Source organism: Oncorhynchus nerka, linkage group LG17, assembly GCF_034236695.1.
Source record: "Oncorhynchus nerka isolate Pitt River linkage group LG17, Oner_Uvic_2.0, whole genome shotgun sequence".
In the NCBI taxonomy this organism is placed as follows: domain Eukaryota; kingdom Metazoa; phylum Chordata; class Actinopteri; order Salmoniformes; family Salmonidae; genus Oncorhynchus; species Oncorhynchus nerka.
Genome location: NC_088412.1, coordinates 2,280,337 through 2,300,513, shown reverse-complemented (window position 1 = coordinate 2,300,513; position 20,177 = coordinate 2,280,337). Strand labels below are relative to the sequence as shown.

Here is a 20,177-nt window from a genome sequence, read left to right as displayed (position 1 = left end):
ATAATAAACCTCAGGAAGAGCAGCTGCTGCCTCGGCAGAAACTAATGGGGATCCATAATAAAACCCAGGAAGAGTAGCTGCTGCCTTGGTAACAGGAACTAATGGGGATCCGTAATAAACCCCAGGAAGAGTAGCTGCGGCCTTGGCAGGAAATAATGGGGATCCATAATAAACCCCAGGAAGAGTAGTTGCTGCCTAGACAGGAACTAATGGGGATCCATAATAAACCCCAGGAAGAGTAGCTGATGCCTTGGTAGGAACTAATGGGGATCCATAATAAACCCCAGGAAGAGTAGCTGCTGCCTCGGCAGGAACTAATGGGGATCCATAATAAAACCCCAGGAAGAGTAGCTGCTGCCTCGGCAGGAACCAATGGGGATCCATAATAAACCTCAGGAAGAGTAGCTGCTGCCTCGGCAGGAACTAATGGGGATCCATAATAAACCCCAGGAAGAGTAGCTGCTGCCTCGGCAGGAACTAATGGGGATCCATAATAAACCCCAGGAAGAGTAGCTGCTGCCTCGGCAGGAACTAATGGGGATCTATAATAAACCTCAGGAAGAGTAGCTGCTGCCTCGGCAGGAACTAATGGGGATCCATAATAAACCTCAGGAAGAGCAGCTGCTGCCTTGGCAGAAACTAATGGGGATCCATAATAAACCCCAGGAAGAGTAGCTGCTGCCTCGGCAGGAACTAATGGGGATCCATAATAAACCCCAGGAAGAGTAGCTGCTGCCTCGGCAGGAACTAATGGGGATCCATAATAAACCCCAGGAAGAGTAGCTGCTGCCTTGGCAGGAACTAATGGGGATCCATAATAAACCCCAGGAAGAGTAGCTGCTGCCTTGGCAGGAACTAATGGGGATCCATAATAAACCCCAGGAAGAGTAGCTGCTGCCTCGGCAGGAACTAATGGGGATCCATAATAAACCCCAGGAAGAGTAGCTGCTGCCTCGGCAGGAACTAATGGGGATCCATAATAAAACCCAGGAAGAGTAGCTGCTGCCTTGGTAACAGGAACTAATGGGGATCCGTAATACATCCCAGGAAGAGTAGCTGCGGCCGTGGCAGGAAATAATGGGGATCCATAATAAACCCCAGGAAGAGTAGCTGCTGCCTTGGCAGGAACTAATGGGGATCCATAATAAACCCCAGGAAGAGTAGCTGCTGCCTTGGCAGGAACTAATGGGGATCCATAATAAACCCCAGGAAGAGTAGCTGCTGCCTTGGCAGGAACTAATGGGGATCCATAATAAACCCCAGGAAGAGTAGCTGCTGCCTTGGCAGGAACTAATGGGGATCCATAATAAACCCCAGGAAGAGTAGCTGCTGCCTCGGCAGGAACTAATGGGGATCCATAATAAACCTCAGGAAGAGCAGCTGCTGCCTTGGCAGAAACTAATGGGGATCCATAATAAAACCCAGGAAGAGTAGCTGCTGCCTTGGTAACAGGAACTAATGGGGATCCATAATAAACCCCAGGAAGAGAGCTGCTGCCTTGGCAGGAACTAATGGGGATCCATAATAAACCCCAGGAAGAGTAGCTGCTGCCTTGGTAACAGGAACTAATGGGGATCCATAATAAACCCCAGGAAGAGTAGCTGCTGCCTTGGCAGGAACTAATGGGGATCCATAATAAACCCCAGGAAGAGTAGCTGCTGCCTGGGCAGGAACCAATGGGGATCCATAATAAACCTCAGGAAGAGTAGCTGCTGCCTCGGCAGGAACTAATGGGGATCCATAATAAACCCCAGGAAGAGTAGCTGCTGCCTAGGGCAGGAACTAATGGGGATCCATAATAAACCCCAGGAAGAGTAGCTGCTGCCTTGGCAGGAACTAATGGGGATCCATAATAAACCCCAGGAAGAGTAGCTGCTGCCTTGGCAGGAACTAATGGGGATCCATAATAAACCCCAGGAAGAGTAGCTGCTGCCTTGGCAGGAACTAATGGGGATCCATAATAAACCCCAGGAAGAGGAGCTGCTGCCTTGGTAACAGGAACTAATGGGGATCCATAATAAACCCCAGGAAGAGTAGCTGCTGCCTTGGCAGGAACTAATGGGGATCCATAATAAACCCCCAGGAAGAGTAGCTGCTGCCTTGGTAACAGGAACTAATGGGGATCCATAATAAACCAGGAAGAGTAGCTGCTGTAGGGCAGGAACTAATGGGGATCCGTAATAAACCCCAGGAAGAGTAGCTGCTGCCTTGGCAGGAACTAATGGGGATCCATAATAAACCCCAGGAAGAGTAGCTGCTGCCTAGGCAGGAACTAATGGGGATCCATAATAAACCCCAGGAAGAGTAGCTGCTGCCTTGGCAGGAACTAATGGGGATCCATAATAAACCCCAGGAAGAGTAGCTGCTGCCTCGGCAGGAACTAATGGGGATCCATAATAAAACCCAGGAAGAGTAGCTGCTGCCTTGGTAACAGGAACTAATGGGGATATATAATAAACCATCAGGAAGAGCAGCTGCTGCCTTGACAGAAACTAATGGGGATCCATAATAAAACCCAGGAAGAGTAGCTGCTGCCTTGGTAACAGGAACTAATGGGGATCCGTAAAAAAACCCAGGAAGAGTAGCTGCTGCCTAGACAGGAACTAATGGGGATCCATAATAAACCCCAGGAAGAGTAGCTGCTGCCTTGGCAGGAACTAATGGGGATCCATAATAAACCCCAGGAAGAGTAGCTGCTGCCTAGGCAGGAACTAATGGGGATCCATAATAAACCCCAGGAAGAGTAGCTGCTGCCTTGGCAGGAACTAATGGGGATCCATAATAAACCCCAGGAAGAGTAGCTGCTGCCTTGGCAGGAACTAATGGGGATCCATAATAAACCCCAGGAAGAGTAGCTGCTGCCTTGGCAGGAACTAATGGGGATCCATAATAAACCCCAGGAAGAGTAGCTGCTGCCTTGGCAGGAACTAATGGGGATCCATAATAAACCCCAGGAAGAGTAGCTGCTGCCTTGGCAGGAACTAATGGGGATCCATAATAAACCCCAGGAAGAGTAGCTGCTGCCTTGGCAGGAACTAATGGGGATCCATAATAAACCCCAGGAAGAGTAGCTGCTGCCTAGACAGGAACTAATGGGGATCCATAATAAACCCCAGGAAGAGTAGCTGCTGCCTTGGTAGGAACTAATGGGGATCCGTAATAAACCCCAGGAAGAGTAGCTGCTGCCTGGGCAGGAACCAATGGGGATCCATAATAAACCTCAGGAAGAGTAGCTGCTGCCTCGGCAGGAACTAATGGGGATCCATAATAAACCCCAGGAAGAGTAGCTGCTGCCATGGCAGGAACTAATGGGGATCCATAATAAACCCCAGGAAGAGTAGCTGCTGCCTAGGCAGGAACTAATGGGGATCCATAATAAACCCCAGGAAGAGTAGCTGCGGCCTTGGCAGGAACTAATGGGGATCCATAATAAACCCCAGGAAGAGTAGCTGCTGCCTAGGCAGGAACTAATGGGGATCCATAATAAACCCCAGGAAGAGTAGCTGCTGCCTCGGCAGGAACTAATGGGGATCCATAATAAACCCCAGGAAGAGTAGCTGCTGCCTCGGCAGGAACTAATGGGGATCCATAATAAACCCCAGGAAGAGTAGCTGCTGCCTTGGTAACAGGAACTAATGGGGATCCGTAATAAACCATCAGGAAGAGTAGCTGCTGCCTAGGCAGGAACTAATGGGGATCCATAATAAACCCCAGGAAGAGTAGCTGCTGCCTTGGCAGGAACTAATGGGGATCCATAATAAACCCCAGGAAGAGTAGCTGCTGCCTTGGCAGGAACTAATGGGGATCCATAATAAACCCCAGGAAGAGTAGCTGCTGCCTCGGCAGGAACTAATGGGGATCCATAATAAACCCCAGGAAGAGTAGCTGCTGCCTCGGCAGGAACTAATGGGGATCCATAATAAACCCCAGGAAGAGTAGCTGCTGCCTTGGCAGGAACTAATGGGGATCCATAATAAACCCCAGGAAGAGTAGCTGCTGCCTCGGCAGGAACTAATGGGGATCCATAATAAACCCCAGGAAGAGTAGCTGCTGCCTCGGCAGGAACTAATGGGGATCCATAATAAACCCCAGGAAGAGTAGCTGCTGCCTTGGCAGGAACTAATGGGGATCCATAATAAACCCCAGGAAGAGGTAGCTGCTGCCTAGGCAGGAACTAATGGGGATCCATAATAAACCCCAGGAAGAGTAGCTGCTGCCTTGGCAGGAACTAATGGGGATATATAATAAAACCCAGGAAGAGTAGCTGCTGCCTTGGCAGGAACTAATGGGGATCCATAATAAACCCCAGGAAGAGTAGCTGCTGCCTTGGCAGGAACTAATGGGGATCCATAATAAACCCCAGGAAGAGTAGCTGCTGCCTTGGCAGGAACTAATGGGGATCCATAATAAACCCCAGGAAGAGCAGCTGCTGCCTTGGCAGAAACGAATGGGGATCCATAATAAAACCCAGGAAGAGTAGCTGCTGCCTTGGTAACAGGAACTAATGGGGATCTGTAATAAACCCCAGGAAGAGTAGCTGCGGCCTTGGCAGGAAATAATGGGGATCCATAATAAACCCCAGGAAGAGGAGCTGCTGCCTTGGCAGGAACTAATGGGGATCCATAATAAACCCCAGGAAGAGTAGCTGCTGCCTTGGCAGGAACTAATGGGGATCCATAATAAACCCCAGGAAGAGCAGCTGCTGCCTTGGCAGAAACTAATGGGGATCCATAATAAACCCCAGGAAGAGTAGCTGCTGCCTTGGTAACAGGAACTAATGGGGATCCGTAATAAACCCCAGGAAGAGTAGCTGCTGTCTTGGTAACAGGAACTAATGGGGATCCGTAATAAACCCCAGGAAGAGTAGCTGCAGCCTTGGCAGAAACTAATGGGGATCCATAATAAACCCCAGGAAGAGTAGCTGCTGCCTCGGCAGGAACTAATGGGGATCCATAATAAACCCCAGGAAGAATAGCTGCTGCCTCGGCAGGAACTAATGGGGATCCATAATAAACCCCAGGAAGAGTAGCTGCTGCCTTGGCAGGAACTAATGGGGATCCATAATAAACCCCAGGAAGAGTAGCTGCTGCCTAGGCAGGAACTAATGGGGATCCATAATAAACCCCAGGAAGAGTAGCTGCTGCCTCGGCAGGAACTAATGGGGATCCATAATAAAACCCAGGAAGAGTAGCTGCTGCCTTGGTAACAGGAACTAATGGGGATCCGTAATAAACCTCAGGAAGAGCAGCTGCTGCCTTGGCAGAAACTAATGGGGATCCATAATAAAACCCAGGAAGAGTAGCTGCTGCCTTGGTAACAGGAACTAATGGGGATCCGTAATAAACCCCAGGAAGAGTAGCTGCTGCCTAGACAGGAACTAATGGGGATCCATAATAAACCCCAGGAAGAGTAGCTGCTGCCTTGGTAACAGGAACTAATGGGGATCCGTAATAAACCCCAGGAAGAGTAGCTGCTGCCTAGACAGGAACTAATGGGGATCCATAATAAACCCCAGGAAGAGTAGCTGCTGCCTTGGTAGGAACTAATGGGGATCCGTAATAAACCCCAGGAAGAGTAGCTGCTGCCTTGGCAGGAACTAATGGGGATCCATAATAAACCCCAGGAAGAGTAGCTGCTGCCTCGGCAGGAACCAATGGGGATCCATAATAAACCCCAGGAAGAGTAGCTGCTGCCTCGGCAGGAACTAATGGGGATCCATAATAAACCTCAGGAAGAGCAGCTGCTGCCTTGGCAGAAACTAATGGGGATCCATAATAAACCCCAGGAAGAGTAGCTGCTGCCTAGGCAGGAACTAATGGGGATCCATAATAAACCCCAGGAAGAGTAGCTGCTGCCTTGGCAGGAACTAATGGGGATCCATAATAAACCCCAGGAAGAGTAGCTGCTGCCTTGGCAGGAACTAATGGGGATCCATAATAAACCCCAGGAAGAGTAGCTGCTGCCTCGGCAGGAACTAATGGGGATCCATAATAAACCCCAGGAAGAGTAGCTGCTGCCTTGGCAGGAACTAATGGGGATCCATAATAAACCCCAGGAAGAGTAGCTGCTGCCTTGGCAGGAACTAATGGGGATCCATAATAAACCCCAGGAAGAGTAGCTGCTGCCTTGGCAGAAACTAATGGGGATCCATAATAAACCCAGGAAGAGTAGCTGCTGCCTTGGCAGAAACTAATGGGGATCCATAATAAACCCCAGGAAGAGTAGCTGCTGCCTTGGTAACAGGAACTAATGGGGATCCATAATAAACCCCAGGAAGAGTAGCTGCTGCCTTGGCAGGAACTAATGGGGATCCATAATAAACCCCAGGAAGAGGAGCTGCTGCCTTGGCAGGAACTAATGGGGATCCATAATAAACCCAGGAAGAGTAGCTGCTGCCTTGGCAGGAACTAATGGGGATCCGTAATAAACCCCAGGAAGAGCAGCTGCTGCCTTGGCAGAAACTAATGGGGATCCATAATAAACCCAGGAAGAGTAGCTGCTGCCTTGGTAACAGGAACTAATGGGGATCCATAATAAACCCCAGGAAGAGTAGCTGCTGCCTTGGCAGGAAATAATGGGGATCCATAATAAACCCCAGGAAGAGTAGCTGCTGCCTCTTGGCAGGAACTAATGGGGATCCATAATAAACCCCAGGAAGAATAGCTGCTGCCTTGGCAGGAACTAATGGGGATCCATAATAAACCCCAGGAAGAGTAGCTGCTGCCTTGGCAGGAACTAATGGGGATCCATAATAAACCCCAGGAAGAGTAGCTGCTGCCTTGGCAGGAACTAATGGGGATCCATAATAAACCCCAGGAAGAGTAGCTGCTGCCTTGGCAGGAAATAATGGGGATCCATAATAAACCCCAGGAAGAGTAGCTGCTGCCTTGGTAACAGGAACTAATGGGGATCCGTAATAAACCCCAGGAAGAGTAGCTGCTGCCTAGACAGGAACTAATGGGGATCCATAATAAACCCCAGGAAGAGTAGCTGCTGCCTTGGTAGGAACTAATGGGGATCCGTAATAAACCCCAGGAAGAGTAGCTGCTGCCTTGGCAGGAACTAATGGGGATCCATAATAAACCCCAGGAAGAGTAGCTGCTGCCTCGGCAGGAACTAATGGGGATCCATAATAAACCCCAGGAAGAGTAGCTGCTGCCTCGGCAGGAACCAATGGGGATCCATAATAAACCTCAGGAAGAATAGCTGCTGCCTAGGCAGGAACTAATGGGGATCCATAATAAACCCCAGGAAGAGCAGCTGCTGCCTTGGCAGAAACTAATGGGGATCCATAATAAAACCCAGGAAGAGTAGCTGCTGTCTTGGTAACAGGAACTAATGGGGATCCGTAATAAACCCCAGGAAGAGTAGCTGCTGCCTTGGCAGGAACTAATGGGGATCCATAATAAACCCCAGGAAGAGTAGCTGCTGCCTTGGTAACAGGAACTAATGGGGATCCGTAATAAACCCCAGGAAGAGTAGCTGCTGCCTAGACAGGAACTAATGGGGATCCATAATAAACCCCAGGAAGAGTAGCTGCTGCCTTGGTAGGAACTAATGGGGATCCGTAATAAACCCCAGGAAGAGTAGCTGCTGCCTTGGCAGGAACTAATGGGGATCCATAATAAACCCCAGGAAGAGTAGCTGCTGCCTCGGCAGGAACTAATGGGGATCCATAATAAACCCCAGGAAGAGTAGCTGCTGCCTCGGCAGGAACCAATGGGGATCCATAATAAACCCCAGGAAGAGTAGCTGCAGCCTCGGCAGGAACTAATGGGGATCCATAATAAACCTCAGGAAGGGCAGCTGCTGCCTTGGCAGAAACTAATGGGGATCCATAATAAAACCCAGGAAGAGTAGCTGCTGCCTTGGTAACAGGAACTAATGGGGATCTGTAATAAACCCCAGGAAGAGTAGCTGCGGCCTTGGCAGGAAATAATGGGGATCCATAATAAACCCCAGGAAGAGGAGCTGCTGCCTTGGCAGGAACTAATGGGGATCCATAATAAACTCCAGGAAGAGGAGCTGCTGCCTTGGCAGGAACTAATGGGGATCCGTAATAAACCTCAGGAAGAGCAGCTGCTGCCTTGGCAGAAACTAATGGGGATCCATAATAAAACCCAGGAAGAGTAGCTGCTGCCTTGGTAACAGGAACTAATGGGGATCCGTAATAAACCCCAGGAAGAGTAGCTGCGGCCTTGGCAGAAAATAATGGGGATCCATAATAAACCCCAGGAAGAGTAGCTGCTGCCTCGGCAGGAACTAATGGGGATCCATAATAAACCCCAGGAAGAATAGATGCTGCCTCGGCAGGAACTAATGGGGATCCATAATAAACCCCAGGAAGAGTAGCTGCGGCCTTGGCAGGAACTAATGGGGATCCATAATAAACCCCAGGAAGAGTAGCTGCTGCCTAGGCAGGAACTAATGGGGATCCATAATAAACCCCAGGAAGAGTAGCTGCTGCCTCGGCAGGAACTAATGGGGATATATAATAAAACCCAGGAAGAGTAGGTGCTGTCTTGGTAACAGGAACTAATGGGGATCCGTAATAAACCCCAGGAAGAGTAGCTGCTGCCTAGACAGGAACTAATGGGGATCCATAATAAACCCCAGGAAGAGTAGCTGCTGCCTTGGTAACAGGAACTAATGGGGATCCGTAATAAACCCCAGGAAGAGTAGCTGCTGCCTAGACAGGAACTAATGGGGATCCATAATAAACCCCAGGAAGAGTAGCTGCTGCCTTGGTAGGAACTAATGGGGATCCGTAATAAACCCCAGGAAGAGTAGCTGCTGCCTTGGCAGGAACTAATGGGGATCCATAATAAACCCCAGGAAGAGTAGCTGCTGCCTTGGCAGGAACTAATGGGGATCCATAATAAACCCCAGGAAGAGTAGCTGCTGCCTCGGCAGGAACTAATGGGGATCCATAATAAACCCCAGGAAGAGTAGCTGCTGCCTTGGCAGGAACTAATGGGGATCCATAATAAACCCCAGGAAGAGTAGCTGCTGCCTTGGCAGGAACTAATGGGGATCCATAATAAACCCCAGGAAGAGTAGCTGCTGCTGCCTTGGCAGGAACTAATGGGGATCCATAATAAACCCCAGGAAGAGTAGCTGCTGCCTTGGCAGGAACTAATGGGGATCCATAATAAACCCCAGGAAGAGTAGCTGCTGCCTCGGCAGGAACTAATGGGGATCCATAATAAAACCCAGGAAGAGTAGCTGCTGTCTTGGTAACAGGAACTAATGGGGATCCGTAATAAACCCCAGGAAGAGTAGCTGCTGCCTAGACAGGAACTAATGGGGATCCATAATAAACCCCAGGAAGAGTAGCTGCTGCCTTGGTAGGAACTAATGGGGATCCGTAATAAACCCCAGGAAGAGTAGCTGCTGCCTTGGCAGGAACTAATGGGGATCCATAATAAACCCCAGGAAGAGTAGCTGCTGCCTCGGCAGGAACTAATGGGGATCCATAATAAACCCCAGGAAGAGTAGCTGCTGCCTCGGCAGGAACCAATGGGGATCCATAATAAACCTCAGGAAGAATAGCTGCTGCCTAGGCAGGAACTAATGGGGATCCATAATAAACCCAGGAAGAGCAGCTGCTGCCTTGGCAGAAACTAATGGGGATCCATAATAAAACCCAGGAAGAGTAGCTGCTGCCTTGGTAACAGGAACTAATGGGGATCCGTAATAAACCCCAGGAAGAGTAGCTGCTGCCTTGGCAGGAACTAATGGGGATCCATAATAAACCCCAGGAAGAGTAGCTGCTGCCTTGGTAACAGGAACTAATGGGGATCCGTAATAAACCCCAGGAAGAGTAGCTGCTGCCTAGACAGGAACTAATGGGGATCCATAATAAACCCCAGGAAGAGTAGCTGCTGCCTTGGTAACAGGAACTAATGGGGATCCGTAATAAACCCCAGGAAGAGTAGCTGCTGCCTTGGCAGGAACTAATGGGGATCCATAATAAACCCCAGGAAGAGTAGCTGCTGCCTCGGCAGGAACTAATGGGGATCCATAATAAACCCCAGGAAGAGTAGCTGCTGCCTCGGCAGGAACCAATGGGGATCCATAATAAACCTCAGGAAGAGTAGCTGCAGCCTCGGCAGGAACTAATGGGGATCCATAATAAACCTCAGGAAGGGCAGCTGCTGCCTTGGCAGAAACTAATGGGGATCCATAATAAAACCCAGGAAGAGTAGCTGCTGCCTTGGTAACAGGAACTAATGGGGATCTGTAATAAACCCCAGGAAGAGTAGCTGCGGCCTTGGCAGGAAATAATGGGGATCCATAATAAACCCCAGGAAGAGTAGCTGCTGCCTTGGCAGGAACTAATGGGGATCCATAATAAACCCCAGGAAGAGTAGCTGCTGCCTTGGCAGGAACTAATGGGGATCCATAATAAACCCCAGGAAGAGTAGCTGCTGCCTTGGCAGGAACTAATGGGGATCCATAATAAAACCCAGGAAGAGTAGCTGCTGCCTTGGTAACAGGAACTAATGGGGATCCATAATAAACCCCAGGAAGAGTAGCTGCTGCCTTGGTAGGAACTAATGGGGATCCGTAATAAACCCCAGGAAGAGTAGCTGCTGCCTTGGCAGGAACTAATGGGGATCCATAATAAACCCCAGGAAGAGTAGCTGCTGCCTCGGCAGGAACTAATGGGGATCCATAATAAACCCCAGGAAGAGTAGCTGCTGCCTTGGCAGGAACTAATGGGGATCCATAATAAACCCCAGGAAGAGTAGCTGCTGCCTTGGCAGGAACTAATGGGGATCCATAATAAACCCCAGGAAGAGTAGCTGCTGCCTCGGCAGGAACTAATGGGGATATATAATAAAACCCAGGAAGAGTAGGTGCTGCCTTGGTAACAGGAACCAATGGGGATCCATAATAAACCCCAGGAAGAGTAGCTGCTGCCTAGGCAGGAACTAATGGGGATCCATAATAAACCCCAGGAAGAGTAGCTGCTGCCTGGTAACAGGAACTAATGGGGATGTAATAAACCCCAGGAAGAGTAGCTGCTGGGGAACTAATGGGGATCCATAATAAACCCCAGGAAGAGTAGCTGCTGCCTTGGTAGGAACTAATGGGGATCCGTAATAAACCCCAGGAAGAGTAGCTGCTGCCTTGGCAGGAACTAATGGGGATCCATAATAAACCCCAGGAAGAGTAGCTGCTGCCTCGGCAGGAACTAATGGGGATCCATAATAAACCCCAGGAAGAGTAGCTGCTGCCTTGGCAGGAACTAATGGGGATCCATAATAAACCTCAGGAAGAGCAGCTGCTGCCTTGGCAGAAACTAATGGGGATCCATAATAAAACCCAGGAAGAGTAGCTGCTGCCTTGGTAACAGGAACTAATGGGGATCCGTAATAAACCCCAGGAAGAGTAGCTGCGGCCTTGGCAGGAAATAATGGGGATCCATAATAAACCCCAGGAAGAGTAGCTGCTGCCTTGGCAGGAACTAATGGGGATCCATAATAAACCCCAGGAAGAGTAGCTGCTGCCTTGGCAGGAACTAATGGGGATCCATAATAAACCCCAGGAAGAGTAGCTGCTGCCTTGGCAGGAACTAATGGGGATCCATAATAAACCCCAGGAAGAGTAGCTGCTGCCTTGGCAGGAACTAATGGGGATCCATAATAAACCCCAGGAAGAGTAGCTGCTGCCTTGGCAGGAACTAATGGGGATCCATAATAAACCCCAGGAAGAGTAGCTGCTGCCTTGGCAGGAACTAATGGGGATCCATAATAAACCCCAGGAAGAGTAGCTGCTGCCTAGGCAGGAACTAATGGGGATCCATAATAAACCCCAGGAAGAGGAGCTGCTGCCTCGGCAGGAACTAATGGGGATATATAATAAAACCCAGGAAGAGTAGCTGCTGCCTTGGTAACAGGAACTAATGGGGATCCGTAATAAACCTCAGGAAGAGCAGCTGCTGCCTTGGCAGAAACTAATGGGGATCCATAATAAAACCCAGGAAGAGTAGCTGCTGTCTTGGTAACAGGAACTAATGGGGATCCGTAATAAACCCCAGGAAGAGTAGCTGCTGCCTTGGTAACAGGAACTAATGGGGATCCGTAAAATACCCCAGGAAGAGTAGCTGCTGCCTAGACAGGAACTAATGGGGATCCGTAATAAACCCCAGGAAGAGTAGCTGCTGCCTTGGCAGGAACTAATGGGGATCCATAATAAACCCCAGGAAGAGTAGCTGCTGCCTAGGCAGGAACTAATGGGGATCCATAATAAACCCCAGGAAGAGTAGCTGCTGCCTCGGCAGGAACTAATGGGGATCCATAATAAACCCCAGGAAGAGTAGCTGCTGCCTCGGCAGGAACTAATGGCGATCCATAATAAAACCCAGGAAGAGTAGCTGCTGCCTAGGCAGGAACTAATGGGGATCCATAATAAACGCCAGGAAGAGTAGCTGCTGCCTCGGCAGGAACTAATGGGGATCCATAATAAAACCCAGGAAGAGTAGCTGCTGTCTTGGTAACAGGAACTAATGGGGATCCGTAATAAACCCCAGGAAGAGTAGCTGCTGCCTAGACAGGAACTAATGGGGATCCATAATAAACCCCAGGAAGAGTAGCTGCTGCCTTGGTAACAGGAACTAATGGGGATCCGTAATAAACCCCAGGAAGAGTAGCTGCTGCCTTGGCAGGAACTAATGGGGATCCATAATAAACCCCAGGAAGAGTAGCTGCTGCCTGGTAGGAACTAATGGGGATCCATAATAAACCCCAGGAAGAGTAGCTGCTGCCTTGGCAGGAACTAATGGGGATCCATAATAAACCCCAGGAAGAGTAGCTGCTGCCTTGGCAGGAACTAATGGGGATCCATAATAAAACCCAGGAAGAGTAGCTGCTGCCTTGGTAACAGGAACTAATGGGGATCATAATAAACCCCAGGAAGAGCAGCTGCTGCCTTGGCAGAAACTAATGGGGATCCATAATAAAACCCAGGAAGAGTAGCTGCTGTCTTGGTAACAGGAACTAATGGGGATCCATAATAAACCCCAGGAAGAGTAGCTGCTGCCTTGGTAACAGGAACTAATGGGGATCCGTAAAATACCCCAGGAAGAGTAGCTGCTGCCTAGACAGGAACTAATGGGGATCCGTAATAAACCCCAGGAAGAGTAGCTGCTGCCTTGGCAGGAACTAATGGGGATCCATAATAAACCCCAGGAAGAGTAGCTGCTGCCTAGGCAGGAACTAATGGGGATCCATAATAAACCCCAGGAAGAGTAGCTGCTGCCTCGGCAGGAACTAATGGGGATCCATAATAAACCCCAGGAAGAGTAGCTGCTGCCTCGGCAGGAACTAATGGGGATCCATAATAAAACCCAGGAAGAGTAGCTGCTGCCTTGGTAACAGGAACTAATGGGGATCCGTAATAAACCACCAGGAAGAGCAGCTGCTGCCTCGGCAGGAAACTAATGGGGATCCATAATAAAACCCAGGAAGAGTAGCTGCTGCCTTGGTAACAGGAACTAATGGGGATCCGTAAAAAAACCCAGGAAGAGTAGCTGCTGCCTAGACAGGAACTAATGGGGATCCGTAATAAACCCCAGGAAGAGTAGCTGCTGCCTTGGCAGGAACTAATGGGGATCCATAATAAACCCCAGGAAGAGTAGCTGCTGCCTCGGCAGGAACTAATGGGGATCCATAATAAACCCCAGGAAGAGTAGCTGCTGCCTCGGCAGGAACCAATGGGGATCCATAATAAACCCCAGGAAGAGTAGCTGCTGCCTTGGCAGGAACTAATGGGGATCCATAATAAACCCCAGGAAGAGTAGCTGCTGCCTTGGCAGGAACTAATGGGGATCCATAATAAACCCCAGGAAGAGTAGCTGCTGCCTTGGCAGGAACTAATGGGGATCCATAATAAACCCCAGGAAGAGTAGCTGCTGCCTCGGCAGGAACTAATGGGGATCCATAATAAACCTCAGGAAGAGCAGCTGCTGCCTTGGCAGAAACTAATGGGATCCATAATAAACCCCAGGAAGAGTAGCTGCTGCCTTGGTAACAGGAACTAATGGGGATCCGTAATAAACCCCAGGAAGAGTAGCTGCTGCCTTGGCAGGAACTAATGGGGATCCATAATAAACCCCAGGAAGAGTAGCTGCTGCCTTGGCAGGAACTAATGGGGATCCATAATTAATAGCAGGAACTAATGGGGATCCAGGAAGAGTAGCTGCTGCCTTGGCAGGAACTAATGGGGATCCGTAATAAACCCCAGGAAGAGCAGCTGCTGCCTTGGCAGAAACTAATGGGGATCCATAATAAAACCCAGGAAGAGTAGCTGCTGTCTTGGTAACAGGAACTAATGGGGATCCGTAATAAACCCCAGGAAGAGTAGCTGCTGCCTAGACAGGAACTAATGGGGATCCATAATAAACCCCAGGAAGAGTAGCTGCTGCCTTGGTAACAGGAACTAATGGGGATCCGTAATAAACCCCAGGAAGAGTAGCTGCTGCCTAGACAGGAACTAATGGGGATCCATAATAAACCCCAGGAAGAGTAGCTGCTGCCTTGGTAGGAACTAATGGGGATCCGTAATAAACCCCAGGAAGAGTAGCTGCTGCCTTGGCAGGAACTAATGGGGATCCATAATAAACCCCAGGAAGAGTAGCTGCTGCTTCGGCAGGAACTAATGGGGATCCATAATAAACCCCAGGAAGAGTAGCTGCTGCCTCAGCAGGAACCAATGGGGATCCATAATAAACCCCAGGAAGAGTAGCTGCGGCCTTGGCAGGAACTAATGGGGATCCATAATAAACCCCAGGAAGAGTAGCTGCTGCCTTGGCAGGAACTAATGGGGATCCATAATAAACCCCAGGAAGAGTAGCTGATGCCTTGGCAGGAACTAATGGGGATCCATAATAAACCCCAGGAAGAGTAGCTGCTGCCTCGGCAGGAACTAATGGGGATCCATAATAAACCCCAGGAAGAGTAGCTGCTGCCTTGGCAGGAACTAATGGGGATCCATAATAAACCCCAGGAAGAGTAGCTGCTGCCTTGACAGGAACTAATGGGGATCCATAATAAACCCCAGGAAGAGTAGCTGATGCCTTGGCAGGAACTAATGGGGATCCATAATAAACCCCAGGAAGAGTAGCTGCTGCCTCGGCAGGAACTAATGGGGATCCATAATAAACCCCAGGAAGAGTAGCTGCTGCCTTGACAGGAACTAATGGGGATCCATAATAAACCCCAGGAAGAGTAGCTGCTGCCTTGACAGGAACTAATGGGGATCCATAATAAACCCCAGGAAGAGTAGCTGCTGCCTCGGCAGGAACTAATGGGGATCCATAATAAACCCCAGGAAGAGTAGCTGCTGCCTTGGCAGGAACTAATGGGGATCCATAATAAACCCCAGGAAGAGTAGCTGTTGCCTTGGCAGGAACTAATGGGGATCCGTAATAAACCCCAGGAAGAGTAGCTGCTGCCTTGGCAGGAACTAATGGGGATCCATAATAAACCCAGGAAGAGTAGCTGCTGCCTTGGCAGGAACTAATGGGGATCCATAATAAACCCCAGGAAGAGTAGCTGCTGTCTTGGCAGGAACTAATGGGGATCCATAATAAACCCCAGGAAGAGTAGCTGCTGTCTTGGCAGGAACTAATGGGGCTCCATAATAAACACATAAACAAAAACAGCGAGATTTTAGATCGTTAGAACACATTCACCCAAAGACACAAAAAATCACCTGAATGGATTTCTGTAAATATGTAAATACCACTGTTCTCTTAGATTTGGGAACTTCACAGTCCTATTGATCAAACAAGGTGGGATATCTTTCTGTAAACACATCAACAACAACAACAACACCAACAACTAATGACAGACAGAACTAGATGAGCTCAAATCGAATAGGGAACATTAGATAAACGTTTTCAGCTAGTCGGCCGTCAACATTGAATCAACTCAACGTTTATTTGATAGGTATATATAGATAGATATATATATTATATAGATATTCTGAGTTAGGTAGGAGGATTTAGTGGTGTAAACCGTGATTGAACACACTCCAGCACAGTAGGTGGCGCCATGCACCTTTAACGTTGGTTTGAGGACCTCCATTATATCATAGAAGAAGAAGTTGGTCTGTGAGTGTTTTGTTGTTCCTGAGGAGAGCTACTATTCTTTTCTCTTTTGGTTTTCAAGTATTTTCAGAATGTATTAAAGCCAAAGCTAAAGCTTCCCTAAATAATTCAATACTGTTCGTTTCAGATCTGGAAAGTAGTTAAAAAGCTGTCAGTTCCACTTTAACATTCAAAAGCAGAACAACAGGACATCCACAAATCTGCTGTTTGATCTGAAGTATCAGTTTCAAAGGCTTCCTAAAGCCGGACAGAATTCAACTAAATGTCAAAACTGAGAAACAAAAAAAATACTGAATAAATCCTTATTATCTCTATATTATCTATATTAGCCCACTGGTCTATAGTAGTGCACTATATAGGGAATAGGGTGTCATTTGGGATAGGGAATAGAGCTGGTGTTTCTGCTTTGATGGCCTCAGACGGTCTTTTGAAGCATCCCTCAGTGAAGTGTGTGTGTGTGTGTGTGTGTGTGTGTGTGTGTGTGTGTGTGTGTGTGTGTGTGTGTGTGTGTGTGTGTGTGTGTGTGTGTGTGGACTTCCAGTCAGTCGTCCTTTGGTTACAGACTGTCCTTCAGATGATAAGCACAGCGGCTGGCCATCCCTTATCAAAACCCAGGCCCAGCCGTGTGTGTGTGTGTGTGTGTGTGTGTGTGTGTGTACGTCAGTGAACTTATCAGAGCCCTGACAGGATAATAAGGATTAGCAACAACAGACAGACCCACAGAGGATCAGTTTATCTCACAACTTTAAACTTTACGCCTTCTCAAGAAGAAATGAACCTGTCTGCTGCCATGACAACAAGAAGAAATGAACCTGTCTGCTGCCATGACAACAAGAAGAAATGAACCTGTCTGCTGCCATGACAACAAGAAGAAATGAACCTGTCTGCTGCCATGACAACAAGAAGAAATGAACCTGTCTGCTGCCATGACAACAAGAAGTTATTGAGACGGTTGGCTGGAAAAGTAAACTTTCTTGGCACCCACATCAATATTTATACGGGGCCATTTCCTGTACATTGGGACCAGTTGCTGGACTGAAGAGGAGAGATTATATCCAAGTGCAGAGGGAAGTTGGGGAGATATTGTGATGCTCGTGCTTTTACATGGTATTATTATGTAAAAAAAAAGGGTGTACCTATCCGGTCAGCGATCTCTGCCTTGGTCAAGACGTCTACATCAGTATCGTCCAATAGGTGGCGCCCTAGGTCCTGGTGCAGTGTGAGATCACTGCGGAGTTGGCTGTTGTCCGTCTCCAAGGTTACCACCTGGGTCCTCAGGGCTATGATGTCCTCCGCCATTTTACGCATCGCTGTTCGGTAGTTCTCCACTTCCTAGGGGGCAGGGGGGGGGGCAGAGAAACAGGCAGGGGGGGCAGAGAAACAGGCAGGGGGCAGAGAAACAGGCAGGGGGGCAGAGAAACAGGCAGGGGGGCAGAGAAACAGGCAGGGGGGCAGAGAAACAGGCAGGGGGCCAGAGAAACAGGCAGGGGGACAGAGAAACATTCAGGGGGACAGAGAAACAGGCAGGGGGACAGAGAAACAGGCAGGGGGACAGAGAAACAGGCAGGGGGGACAGAGAAACAGGCAGGGGGACAGAGAAACAGGCAGGGGGGCAGAGAAACAGGCAGGGGGACAGAGAAACAGGCAGGGGGGACAGAGAAACAGGCAGGGGGGGGGACAGAGAAACAGGCAGGGGGGACAGAGAAACATTCAGGGATGGACAGAGAAACAGGCAGGGGGGGACAGAGAAACAGGCAGGGGGACAGAGAAACAGGCAGGGGGACAGAGAAACAGGCAGGGGGACAGAGAAACAGGCAGGGGAGACAGAGAAACAGGCAGGGGGCAGAGAAACAGGCAGGGGGACAGAGAAACAGGCAGGGGGGACAGAGAAACAGGCAGGGGGGACAGAGAAACAGGCAGGGGGACAGAGAAACAGGCAGGGGGACAGAGAAACAGGCAGGGGGACAGAGAAACAGGCAGGGGGACAGAGAAACAGGCAGGGGGGACAGAGAAACAGGCAGGGGGGGGACAGAGAAACAGGCAGGGGGACAGAGAAACAGGCAGGGGGACAGAGAAACAGGCAGGGGGACAGAGAAACAGGCAGGGGGACAGAGAAACAGGCAGGGGGGACATAGAAACAGGCAGGGGGGGGGACAGAGAAACAGGCAGGGGGACAGAGAAACAGGCAGGGGGGACAGAGAAACAGGCAGGGGGGGACAGAGAAACAGGAGGGGGGGCAGAGAAACAGGCAGGGGGGACAGAGAAACAGGCAGGGGGACAGAGAAACAGGAAGGGGGCAGAGAAACAGACAGGCAGGGGGGGCAGAGAAACAGGCAGGAGGGGGACAGAGAAACAGGCAGGGGGACAGAGAAACAGGCAGGGGGAACAGAGAAACAGGCAGGGGGACAGAGAAACAGGCAGGGGGACAGAGAAACAGGCAGGGGGACAGAGAAACAGGCAGGGGGGGGACAGAGAAACAGGCAGGGGGGGGACAGAGAAGGAGGCAGGGGGGACAGAGAAACAGGCAGGGGGACAGAGAAACAGGCAGGGGGACAGAGAAACAGGCAGGGGGACAGAGAAACAGGCAGGGGGGACAGAGAAACAGGCAGGGGGGGGACAGAGAAACAGGCAGGGGGACAGAGAAACAGGCGGGGGGACAGAGAAACAGGCAGGGGGACAGAGAAACAGGCAGGGGGGACAGAGAAACAGGCAGGGGGACAGAGAAACAGGCAGGGGGACAGAGAAACAGGCAGGGGGGACAGAGAAACAGGCAGGGGGGACAGAGAAACAGGCAGGGGGGACAGAGAAACAGGCAGGGGGACAGAGAAACAGGCAGGGGGACAGAGAAACAGGCAGGAGGGGGACAGAGAAACAGGCAGGGGGGACAGAGGAACAGGCAGGGGGACAGAGGAACAGGCAGGGGGGCAGAGAAACAGGCAGAGGGGGGGCAGAGAAACAGGTAGGGGGACAGAGAAACAGGCAGGGGGCAGAGAAACAGGCAGGGGGGCAGAGAAACAGGCAGGGGGGGACAGGTGGAACAGGCAGGGGGGGCAGAGAAACAGGCAGGGGGCAGAGAAACAGGCAGGGGGACAGAGAAACAGGCAGGGGGGACAGAGAAACAGGCAGGGGGGACAGGTGGAACAGGCAGGGGGACAGAGAAACAGGCAGGGGGGCAGAGAAACAGGCAGGGGGGACAGAGAAACAGGCGGGGGTGACAGAGAAAAAGGCAGGGTGGGACAGAGAAACAGGCAGGGGGACAGAGAAACAGGCAGGAGGGGGACAGAGAAACAGGCAGGGGGGACAGAGAAACAGGCAGGGGGGGACAGAGAAACAGGCAGGGGGGGACAGAGGAACAGGCAGGGGGACAGAGGAACAGGCAGGGGGGGCAGAGAAACAGGCAGGGGGGCAGAGAAACAGGCAGGGGGCAGAGAAACAGGCAGGGGGGACAGAGAAACAGGCAGGGGGGCAGAGAAACAGGCAGGGGGGACAGAGAAACAGGCAGGGGGGCAGAGAAACAGGCAGGGGGGACAGAGAAACAGGCAGGGGGGCAGAGAAACAGGCAGAGGGGGTGGGCAGAGAAACAGGCAGGGGGGACAGAGAAACAGGCCAGGGGGGACAGAGGAACAGGCGGGGGGGACAGAGGAACAGGCAGGGGGACAGAGGAACAGGCAGGGGGGACAGAGAAACAGGCAGGGGGGGGGACAGAGGTATAGTAGCAGGGATGACACCAACTCATCATAACGTTCAGATACTGTGATGTCAGCAGGGGTCTTCGGTTAGGAGCTAGAGAACAGGAAGCGGCGCAGGTCCTAATGCTCTACGACATCTGTAGAGAACAGGAAGCGGCGCAGGTCCTAATGCTCTACGACATCTGTATAGAACAGGAAGCGGCGCAGATCCTAATGCTCTACGACATCTGTAGAGAACAGGAAGCGGCGCAGGTCCTAATGCTCTACGACATCTGTATAGAACAGGAAGCGGCGCAGATCCTAATGCTCTACGACATCTGTAGAGAACAGGAAGCGGCGCAGGTCCTAATGCTCTACGACATCTGTATAGA

The 20,177-nt window shown here is 50.4% G+C and overlaps 1 protein-coding gene across 1 annotated transcript in view; it reads right to left on the bottom strand.

Moving 5' to 3' along the window:
- Window positions 1-20,177, bottom strand: part of ccdc33 (coiled-coil domain containing 33) — a 101,126-nt gene that overhangs the window by 39,430 nt on the left and 41,519 nt on the right. Inside the window, exon 4 of the mRNA XM_065002766.1 lies at window positions 17,254-17,449. Coding sequence (XP_064858838.1) covers window positions 17,254-17,449 — 196 coding nt within the window. The remainder of the gene's footprint in view (window positions 1-17,253; window positions 17,450-20,177) is intronic.